General features: G+C 40.3%; 1 protein-coding gene across 1 annotated transcript; it reads right to left on the bottom strand.

The window, feature by feature from the left end:
- Positions 1 to 210: 210 nt before the first annotated feature.
- On the bottom strand, positions 211 to 1,044 carry LOC119536264 (putative olfactory receptor 8G2). Its single transcript, XM_037838990.1, has one exon. It carries the CDS (start codon positions 1,042 to 1,044, stop codon positions 211 to 213), a length of 834 nt encoding a protein of 277 aa, XP_037694918.1.
- Between the last annotated feature and the right edge of the window lie 11,076 nt (positions 1,045 to 12,120).

Genomic DNA, 12,120 nt, shown 5'->3' with positions numbered 1-12,120 from the left:
GTGCTGATAATATTCTCTTTACATGTTTACATACATTTCTGTCTCTGAACTGTTTGCTTATTGAACTTTATCAAGGATTGTAACATTTGCTAAAATGAAATGTTCTCTTTCATAGGAACATTCGGCTTTCAAATATCTTATTTAGTGCAACTTTGACATCCTTATTCCTCAGACTATAGATCAGGGGTTCAGCATTGGCACAATAATGGTTTAAAATATAGATGACACTTTCCCTTGGTCCATGGAGCTGACAGTTGATGGCTGTAGGTACATGAATGTCACAGAACCAAAGAAAACAATGACAGCTGAGATGTGGGAACTGCATGTGCTGAAGGCTTTAGACCTGCCCTCACTGGAGCGGATTTGCAGGATACTGGCAATGATAAAGACATAGGAGCCAAGGATGGCAAGGGTTGGGAAACAGATATTAAATGCACTAAAGCACAAAACTATCACCTCATTGATGTAAGTGCTAGAGCAGGAGAGCCCCAGTAGTGGAAAAAGATCACAGAAGTAATGGTTTATTGTATCAGCCTTACAGAAAATCACTCTTAGCATGCAGCCTGTGTGAGCTGTGGCACCAATCATTCCCGTCATATACACCCCAAGTACCATCCAGGAGCAGACTGAATTGGACATGGTGACATTATAAAGCAATGGATTACAGATGGCAGCATAGCGGTCATATGCCATTACAGCCAACATATGACATTCTGCAATTACAAAAACAAGGAAGAAATAGAGTTGAGTCATGCATGCTGCATAGGAGATAATACTCCTCTCTGACACAAAGTGCACCAGAAGTTTGGGAGTAACAACAGAGGAATGGCAGAGATCAATGAAGGACAAGCTGCTGAGGAAATAGTACATGGGGGTGTGCAAGGGAGGACTGAGCCCAATCAGTGTGATCATGCCCAGGTTCCCCACCACTGTGACCACATAGATTCCCAGGAAGAGGAGGAAGAGGGGCAGCTGGAGTTCAGGGCATTTTGTCAGCCCAGCGAGGATGAATGCAGTCACTGTGGAATGATTTCCAGGGTCCATTATCCTCTCTTCAGGTTCTAAGGGTAAAAAAAGAGAAAATAAGTACACTGTTATGTGTGCATGTATCTGTGTTTGTGTTCAAGTGTGTGCACAGGTGTATGTATGTGTGTAGAGGGGAAAGGAAATTCTGTGGAGAACATGATTTTCTCCCTCCTCAGAAGAGATTGGTAGTGCAGAGTTTTCCATCTACTCTGGGAAAACCAGTTATTGTGGTTGACCAGAGTAGGAATCAGAGACCTCAAGGGCATTATAATTGACATATCATAACTTTTTCTTTCTTTTAACTGTAGTCTCTAGTTGGCATTGATTGTATTTTCTCCCCAATACCACCATATTTTTAACAACTTGTAAGGTTGACTTTCATTTGTTCTCCCTCATGTAAAAACATATTTGTACATTTTATCACAATTGTTGAGCACGCTAGGATTCACTAAGGTATACAATCCCAGTCTTTTTCTTTCGTCTTTCCTTCTAGTGTCCCACATTCTCCTAACCTTCCTCTTTCAACCATACACACAGTCATCTTTGTTCAGTGTACTTACCTTGCTGTGCTACCATCACCCAAAATTTGTTCCAAACCTCTTACTCCTGTCTTTTGCTTTCTGTCTGCAGTGCTTCCTTTAGTGTTTCCTGTAGAACAGGTTTCTTGTTCAAAAACTCAGTCATTGTCTGTTTGTCAGAGAATATTTTAAGCTTTCCCTCATATCTGAAGGATAGTTTTGCTGGATATAGGATTCTTAGTTGGTGATTTTTTGCTTTCAGTATCTTAAATATATCACATCACTTCCTTCTTGCCTCCATGGTTTCTACTGAGAAATCCACACATAGTCTTATAAAGCTTCCTTTGTATTCATGGATCACTTTTCTCTTGCTGCTTTCAAGATTCTCTCTTTGTCTTTGATGTTTGATAATCTGATTATTAAGTGTCTTGGCGTAGGCCTATTTAGATCTATTCTGTTTGGGTTATGCTGCACTTCTTGGATCTGTAATTTCGTGTCTTTCATAAGACATGGGAAATTTTCATTGATTATTTCCTCTATTTTTCTTCTGCCCCTGTTCCCTTCTCTTCTCCTTCTGGGACACACGTGACGTGTACATTAGTGAGTTTCAGGTTGTCATTAAATTCCCTGAGACATTGCTCATATTTTTCCATTCTTTTCCCTATCTGTTCTTTTGTATGTAGGCCTTCAGGTGTCTTGTTCTGCAGTTCCTGAGTGTTTTCTTTTGCCTCTTTAGATCTGCTGTTGTATGTCTCCTTTGTGTTTTTCATCTCTTGTGTTGTGCCTTTCATTTCCATAGATTCTGCTAGTTGTTTTTTCCAAACTTTAAATTTCTACTTTATGTTCGCCCAGTGTTTACATTATATCCTCCATCTCTTTTGCTATATCTTCCCTAAACTTGTTGAATTGATTTAGCATTAATTGTTTCAATTCCTGTGTGTCAGTTGAAGTGTAAGTTTGTTCCTTTGACTGGGCCATCTATTCATTTTTCTTAGTGTAGGTTGTAGTTTTCTGTTGTCTAGGCATCTGGTTTCCTTGGTTACCCAATCAGGTTTTTCCAGACCAGAAGGGGCTCAGGTCTCAGAAGGAGGCAATATTCTATCAGGTTTCCCTCATAGACACACCCTGTGAGGCCTCTAGCCGCTGTGCTTTTCCTAACCTGCCCAGCAGGTGGGCACCTATCAGCTTGTCGCTCCTGAATAGTGTAATGAAGTGTGGCCCTCTTAATTTCTGTTTTGGCTGTTCTCCCCCAGGCTCTGGGGTCTGTTTCTAAATGGAAGGCCAGTAGTAGAGCTGGGCACCACCTCCTTCTGCTTATGGGAGATACACCCCCTAGGGTGTCATCTGCATTTAAATAGGTTCTTTGTCTCTCTGACTCTGCTGTCTCCACCTGTCTTAGTTTGCTAATGCTGCAGAATGCAAAACACCAGAGATGGACAGGCTTTTATAAAACGGGGGTTTATTTCACTACACAGTTACAGTCTTAAGGCCACAAAGCATTCAAGGTAACACCTCAGCAATCGGGTACCTTCACTGGAGGACGACCAGTGGTGTCTGGAAAACCTCTGTTAGCTAGGAAGGCTGCTGGCGTCTGCTCCAAAGCTCCAGCCTCAAATCTGCTTTCTCCCAGGACGTTCCTTTCTAGCAAGCTTGCTTCTCTTCAAAACATCACTCCCAGCTGCACTCTCTTTCCTCTTTGAGTCAGCTCATTTATATAGCTCCACTGATCAAGGCCCACCCCGAATGGGCGGGGCCACACCTCCATGGGAACATCTCATCAAAATTATTGCCCACAGCAGGGTGGGGCACATTCCAAGCAAATCCAACCATCACCAAAATGCCTGCCCCACACAAGACCACAAAGATAATGGCATTTGGGGAACACAATACACTCAAACCGGCACATTCCACCCCCTGGAACCCAAAATGACATTATCTTTCCAAATACAAAATACATTCATTTCATCACAATATCACAAAAACTTAAATCATTTCAGTAACAAAAGTTAAGTACAAAATCCCATCAAAATCAATTTAGGCGTGGTGGGTCCTAAGGCACAATTCTCCTTTAGCCTTGGATCTGTGGACTTAGAACAAGTTATATGCTTCCAATATACAAAGGAGGGACATTCATAGGATAAACATTTCCATTGCCATAAGGAGAAACAGTAAGGAAAACAGGGTGAACAGGAGCAAAACAGTTCCTAAAACCCACAGGACAAAGTCCATTAGATTTCAAAGTCAGAGAGTCATTTACAGAACAATGTTGCATCCTTGGGGCTTGAGAGAGCGGGAGTCTAACCCTTCCTAAGGGCCTTTTCGGCAGCCCTTTCCTCTCCAAACACTTGGGTGAGTGCTCCAACACTTCCACACATTGGGGAGACCACCTTCTCGGCTCCACCCTCCTCAAACATCGGGGCAGCTCCCGGATTCCCTTCCATCTCCGGGGCACACGCTCAATCCCTTCAGAACAGTGTGGTGGCAGCCAGGCTCTCCTCAATTCCCTGGAAATGTGTTCCACCCTCTTTGGGACCTCGGGTGGCAAAACTCTTCCAGAGCATCAAGGCGGAAAGCCCGCCCTCGACCTCCAGGGCAAACTCACCCTTTCCATGGATGTGGGCTGCTCCGCTCTCCCAGCCCAAGACCTCCTGACTCCAGACCTCAACCTCCATGGCTCTGTCTTTGAAGAGATTTTTCCTTTAATCTTTTCCTTGTCTGTCTCCTCCAGTCCAGACTGGCAGCGGCTCTGTCTATAAAGTTCTCGCAAAAATTCTGTTGGCTTTGCATGAAGCACACAGGGGTCAAAGCCATCAGACAATAGGAGTTTCCACAAATCCTTTCTGGATAATTCCATCTCCAATCTTGGCTTGTACTGAAATGGCGGCTGGGTTCCATGTTCAGTTACATCCTCACGTTGGGCTGTAGCTTCTGGGATTCCACCCCCTGGAAGCTCATAATTTTCAGCTTCTGGTCTCTTTGAACCCAAGAGTTCAGTTCTAAGTTTATCTCTTTCTGCTCGCATTTTACTATAAGCTGCAAGGAGAAGCCAGGTTACGTCCTCCACACGTAGTTTGGTGATCTCCTCAGCTAAGTACTCCAGGTTGTCACTTTTAAATTCTTCCTTCCATCTGACACCAGGACTCAATTTTGCCAAATTCTCTGCCACTTTAAAACAAGGATCGCCTTTCTTCCAGTTTACAACAACATATTCATCATTTCTGTTCAAGGCCTCATGAGAAGTATCTTTAGAGTCCATATTTCCATAAACAGTCTCTTTAAAGCAGTTTAGGCCTTTTCTATCAAGCTCCTCACAATTCTTCCAGAAACTCCCCATTATCCATTTAAAAAGCCGTTCCAACATGTTTGGTATTTGCAAACACAGCAGCAAATCACCCCACTTCTCTGGTACCAAAATCTGTCCTAGTTTGCTAATGCTGCAGAATGCAAAACACCAGAGATGGGCAGGCTTTTATAAAACGGGGGTTTATTTCACTACACAGTTACAGTCTTAAGGCCACAAAGCATCCAAGGTAACACCTCAGCAATCGGGTACCTTCACCGGAGGACGACCAGTGGTGTCCGGAAAACCTCTGTTAGCTAGGAAGGCAGCCGGCGTCTGCTCCAAAGCTCCAGCCTCAAATCTGCTTTCTCCCAGGACGTTCCTTTCTAGCAAGCTTGCTTCTCTTCAAAACATCACTCCCAGCTGCACTCTCTTTCCTCTTTGAGTCAGCTCATTTATATAGCTCCACTGATCAAGGCCCACCCCGAATGGGCGGGGCCACACCTCCATGGGAACATGTCATCAAAATTATTGCCCACAGCAGGGTGGGGCACATTCCAAGCAAATCCAGCCATCACCAAAACGCCTGCCCCACACAAGACCACAAAGATAATGGCATTTGGGGAACACAATACACTCAAACCGGCACACCACCCTTGTCTGGGTCAGAGTGCTATGAACTGAAAATGTCTGAGGCTTTCTCCTCTCAGCCACTCAACTTAACAGAGAGAAAAACCAACAGAAAGCCCCCTTTCCATGGACCCATGATTTCACTCTTCAGCCAGTGGTAACACCTGGTCTTCTGGGCTCCCCATCCCAGGACAGATGAGTCTTCTGGTTCTTTAACGTCACTAAAAGCCTCTGTCTGCTTGTTAGGGGTTTATAGCTTGTATTCAGCTGTCCAAACTTGTTAATTAAAACCCCAGTTGGAGCTCAGCTGAGCTATATTCACTTGCTCATAGGAGTGCCCTGCTGCCCTCTACCACAGCGAGGTTTTGCAGCTCAGCCTCCCATGGGTGAAAGGGCTCTCAGCATGGGTCTGCACATTTTAGTAAAGATTCTGTGCTGCGATCTCAGGCATTCCTCCCAATCCAGGTTGATGTACAATGTGTGGACAATCATGGTTGTCTCCCAGCAGTTATTCCAATTATTTACTAGTTGTTCCTGGTTGTTTATTAGTTGTTCCAGGGGACTGACTAAATTTCACTCCTCTCTATGCCACCTTCTTGCCTCTCCTCTCCCACATCTTACAACTTACAACTAAAAAACACCAAATTAGGAATTTAAAAGACAAATGAAGGAGGTTGTTTTCAGGGTTCTTGTTTTTTCCTCTCGTATTTAACATGTATGTATTAATGTCATGGATACTAAAAGGCATAATGATTAAATTTTCTTTTAACCATAATAAGAAAAAGTAATGAATGAGTTCTATAGTTAATAAACATAGGATTCATACATCTCTGAAAACTGGTTATATTAGTCTGAGCTATTTTCCTTACTAAAATCCCACCTCAAAATAGCGGTGTCGCTGGGCAGCTGCTTAGGACCTTTCCATGACACTGTGTACCTCCATGGTCCCAGCTTCCTTCACAAGAACTTCACTCTGCAAGCCAAGAACATAACTTCTTAACCAATCCCACATTTATAGTCAACAACTTCACCAACAGTGAGAAACTGTCTTCCCTTGTTGCTAATTTGAATAATCCCAAGGAAAAAATGTCATAGCCTAAATTTAGAACATGTATTCCTCTCCTGTGCCTGGGGTAGCAATAGCCTATGATTGGCTGAAAGGGGTAGAGGCCAAAAGCCTACCACAGTTCCCAAAATGAGAAGAGATTTGCATAACAAACATTAAGCAACTTCTGTGTGGCTTACTTTTTAGTCATGTAATTTATGTGTGTTCTACAGAAGTTAAAGAAATGGATTAGTAGAACACATTTAAAATGCAATTCATGATTTTAGTCTAAGTTCAATACTAGTCTATTTATTTCCAAAGAAAACAAGTAGAATCTACAAAACAGAAAACCATAGTCTTCCTTAACACTCAAGAATCAGCTGGATTATCATGAAATCAACTGTCTTAATGTGCAGGAAATGACTCGTAACCAGAAATGTCCAAGCACAGCCTGAATAATCACATAGCAGATATTATTCAGGGACACAAACGCTGGATGGGATATTTGCTTCAATCGCCTTTATTATATCATCCAATTCCAATATTAAAAGATTTTATAATTTTAATGTGCACTGATGTTACCTTAGGCAGTCCTTGGCTCTAATCTCAGCCCACCACATACCTAGTGCTTGACTTGGGCAATTTTTTCACTCTCCAAGCATCTAAAAAATGAAACTGCTGATGTTTGTCTCTTGGGGGGTGTTGTAAAACTAAATAAAATGTTGCTTGCAAGTTGATTAGTATAGTTCCTGGCTCTTGGTGAGAACTTAATAAATTTAGTATTGCATTATATTTGTAATCTATTGAGTTTTGTCTAAAATATCTTTCATTTAATCACAAATTTCATTCCCATAATCATGGCCATAATTTATTTTCTCAGTATATTGAACCTGTTCCTTTTTTTCTACGTTAATATGCACAATAATAAAGAGATGCAGAATTATTTCACTGCATATTAACCTCTTAAAAGTCATCATTCCCTGAATTGTAGGGCCTATCTCTAAACTTTGAGATGCTGATCCCCTAGCGTATAACCTGATTGATCTCTGGAACAATGCATATCTCTGAGACACCTGAAACTCAGAGCTAGAGCTCAGCAGATATGAATGTCAGTATTAGTGCATACAGCCACTGTCAAAAAAAAAAGCTGAAAAAGAGCCCAGACTTCAATTAGTGATATGAATGAAGCAGGTCTGGTTAAGACCAGGGCAAGCCAGGCCAAAGGATAAAGGTTGAAACTGATTGTGTTTTAAAACTTCAACTTTCATATGAGACCAAGGGAATAGATATCTTTTTGGTACAGGATCTAAATTTTCTAAATGGTACAACTCTACAGTCGATTTGTTCAAACACCACAGTTGCATGGAACTTTGAATAGGAAGTGAGATACGGTAGGTTAATATAGGCTGGAGTGAAATAGTGACACATCCTAGAGAAATTTGGGCAGATAATAAAAAATATATTTACAGCCTCCCCTCCCCAGCCCCAAGGATCTGGGGGAAGGTGCGGATGTGTTGGACATCCTCACCTGGACTGGTGTTGATGTTGTCACAAACATTGGGACTGGCGGTTTGATGTGCTGAGCCCTCGAGCATGGAACTTGCCCTTATGAAGCTCATTACCACAAAGGAGAGTCTAAAGTTGTATGTAATGGTGCCTAAGAGTCTCCCCCTGAGTACCTCTTTGTTGCTCAGATGTGGCCCTCTCTCTCTCTAACTGAGCCATCTCGACAGGTGAACTCGCTGCCCTCCCCACTACATGGGACCCGACTCCCAGGGGTGTAAATCTCCCTGGCAATGCAGAGTATGACTCCTGGGGATGCATGTGGACCTGGCATCGTGGGACTGAGAGTATCTTCTTGACCAAAAGGGGGATGCAAAATGAGATGAAATAGTTTCAGTGGCTGAGAGATTCCAAATGGAGTCGAGAGGTCACTCTGGTGGACATTCTTATGCACTATATAGATAACACCTCTTAGGCTTTAATGTATTTGAATAGCTAGAAGTAAATACCTGAAACTACCAAACTCCAACCCAGCAGTCTGGACTCCTGAAGACAATTATATAATAATGTAGATTACAAGGGGTGACAGTGTGATTGTGAAGACCTTGTGGATCACACCCCCTTTATCTAGTGTATGGATGAGTGGAAGAATGGGGATAAAAACTAAAGGACAAATGGGGTAGGATGGGGGGATGATCTGGGTGTTCTTTTTTCACTTCTATTTTTTATTCTTGTTCTGGTTCTTTCTGATGTAAGGAAAATGTTCAGAGATAGATTGTGGTGATGAACGCATAACTATGTTATCATACTGTGGACAGTGGATTGTATATCATGGATGATTGTATGGTGTGTGAATGTATTTCAATAAAACTGAATTTAATTAAAAAAAACAAAAGTCATCATTATTCTCCATGGTCTTCAAATAAATTTCAACCAACCATCATATCGTTCTAAGATTTGTCTCAACTGACAATATATTACCTTTAACATTTCTTTTTTTTCCTGTCCCCAAAGGTATCACATATGTTGGCTATTCCACAAATGGATATTTGAAATGCTCTCACTCTTGAACCCACATTATTCCCCTATTGTTAATTTTCTTCTAAACTTTCTGCCCTATGAATTCCTATGTCATAGTTAAGGCATAACTGAAAACCTCATGTTCCATGGATCCATGAATTTGTTTCTTATATTTGCATTCATCATTTAATTCTGTAACTGATTAATTATTGATTTATTTATTGATTTTTCTTCTGCACTAGCCTGTTCACTTAATATAGTGTGTACCACAGTGCCTTGCATATAGTAATCCTCAATATGTATGTGTCCAATGACATTTTTGAAAGAAATTTAGAGATAAGTTAGCATAGACTCAATATAAGCGAACAAAGACATGTCTGTGCCAGAGTTGCAATGAACAAAGAATTTACCATAATTTTATAATGTAGAGAACAGGGCAATGATAAGAGAACATGTACCCTTTAGGGAGGGTGAACTTACAGGACAGGTGGGGATGGATATATATATCTCAATGTGTATGTCTGCATGCTCTGGGAGGGAGGCTAGCTTAGGGGACTCTAAGAGTTTATGAGTCAGATATTGAAATTGAGACATACCCCTCCTTCTTCCTAAAGAGCTCAGTGCTGTGCATTTTTCTCCTCCATTGCTCTGGAGGGGAAATGATTCTAAAGATGCTGGTGGATAATTGTGTACTAACCTTGTAATACTCCTTGATGCTGAGGTTGAAAACACCTATAAGTCTCCTTTGACAATTATTCTGAGTCACATCTCCTGATCTCTGAGGATGTGCATGCCAAGGTCACCTGGCCCTCTGCAAAGATTGCTTGATATGACATCAGTATTTTATACTCTCTTTATAAATACTGAGGGCCTTATTAGAAAGAAACAAACAATAATAATGGCTTCCCACTAGAATTTTATCCCACAGGTAATAACTCTTGGGAAAAGATACAATTAGGGTGTGCCTTTTCCTCCATTAGCTCCCAAGTGTTTAACAGTTTTCTATAGGCATGATTTATTGCTCTTGTTAGAATAGTGGTTGGAAACAAGGATGTGACATATTACTAGCACTTCATTAGGTTTAATGCTAGGTCATTTAAAGACTTAAACCTTTAGGAAATTTTGAAGACATAGATTAAAGGCATTTTATAGAGTCATTTCCAGAAGGAGGAAAATTGAAAACCAGGGAAAAGAACCTACTATGTAAGATTTGAAAGTTTTATTAAATTGGTCTCTACTAACTTTATTTATCTACCATGATGTACTCATAGTATTGTGTAAAAGTTTTAATTTGGAGACAAATAAAATTACCTGACAGATGTACCCAAAAGGAGATTCAAACAAACCTAACAAGGAGAGATGATGATGTTTTTATTCTAAAAACAAACAGAAAAAGAATTGTTGAGGGACAATGGAAACACATCATGCATTATATAGATTATTTTATTTCTGTATATCATGGTTAAATTTATTATTAACTTGGTTAGGCTATGGTGTCCAGCTGTTTGGTCAAACAGTAGTCTTGATAATGCTATGAAGGGATTTTGTAGATATGATTAGCAGCTGTAATCAGTTGATTTTAAGTGAAGGAGATTACCCTCCACAGTTTGGATGGGCCTCCTCCAGTCAGTTGAAGGCCATAAAAGCAAAAGCTGAGGTTTCCTAGAGAAGAAGAAATTCTGCCTGCTGATCTGCCATATAAATTTCAACTTGTCAAATGAATCTCTTCACATACATGTGTGTGTGTGAGACTCTCAGCCAAACCTGCTTATAACTAACACAGAAAGTAAAAGTTGATTCTGTCTAAAGTCCATTGCTGTGACATACTTGTGGTTCATAAAACCAGTAATTGTATGTGAGGAACTGGTTTTTTCTTTTGAATTTTAAAATATACTCTATCAGAGGGAATGAAAGGCAAACTCAGTATGTGAACATTATCCAAAACACCATAGTGGCTATTGTTAGAATAAATACACTGTATCATGTGCTTTCCTGTTAAATGCATCCTCCAGTAATGGTACTTGATAAGTCCTATGTACCTTGTAGTTTTTTTTTGTTTTTTTTTTTTTTACAAGTAATAGCTCTCCTCTTCCAAGATTCTCTACCTCTCTTTTTGTTCTAGAATTTTATTTCCATTTTGGAATCTATCTAAATATCTCTCTTTATTATTTTAATAGCATAACTTCCACAAGTACTCAGAATCACTAAGGATGATTCAGACGCTTTTATCCTTCTTAACATATTTTAGAAGTTTTCATACATAAATAAATGCTAAGAAACACATACAATTTTTAAAAAGTTCTTCCTACCTGTCACTCATATGTATGAAAAAAGTTACTGAATGCTGTTTGTTCAATATGTGCAGTAATGAAATAAAAATCACACACATATAACCTTTGTAAAACATATTTAAGCAACACAAATGCATATTGGTATATAATGTATGCACATAAGCACATGTGCTGCACATAAACTATACCCATATATGAATCACATACACATATACACATATATATGGATAGACAAAGCACATGCAAGTATAGTTACTTTTGGTAGGATTAAAAAAATGGGGTATGGAGATAAGGACTGATTAGTACATAGAAACCCAAGAAGGAAGTTTCTTCCTGTTTTCAAGGAGGAGAATACCGTCTTCTTTCTCCTCACAACTTTGGGTTTTATGGGGAAAGTTAAAGGTTGATATCTCAAGGGGTGTGAATATCTCATGTTGGATGGAAAGCTGATGACAAAGCCAGCATGGTTTCAGATATGTGAGACCAGTCAGATGATTTTAAATACACACTTGAATCATATGTAAATGCTCATGCTGGATCAAAGAGGGTTCAGGATCCCTGCTCTCTGGGCACAGCATAAAGGTAATGAATAGACAAAGGTGTGATGTTATTTGAAGATGCCCATGTTTGTCTCCTTAATGCAACTTCCTTGGAGACTTTGATTTTCAGGGTATCAGAAAGAACACAATCATGGGCTGTCATCTAGAAGACATTGTAATACTGAAACTGAAAAATCTGGTCTTCATCTCGGAGGTGCTCTTCTAGGGAGAGATGGGGAAAAATATCCAAGCACTGCTACCACCAATG

The sequence above is a fragment of the Choloepus didactylus genome, chromosome 6, assembly GCF_015220235.1.
Source record: "Choloepus didactylus isolate mChoDid1 chromosome 6, mChoDid1.pri, whole genome shotgun sequence".
Taxonomy (NCBI): domain Eukaryota; kingdom Metazoa; phylum Chordata; class Mammalia; order Pilosa; family Megalonychidae; genus Choloepus; species Choloepus didactylus.
Note: the sequence above shows the minus strand (reverse complement) of the source record. Positions and strands in the feature narration are given on the sequence as shown.

What these genes read in the sequence shown, in the direction of transcription:
- LOC119536264 (XM_037838990.1), bottom strand. Translation starts at nt 1,044, where the DNA reads ATGGACCCTGGAAATCATTCCACAGTGACTGCATTCATCCTCGCTGGG.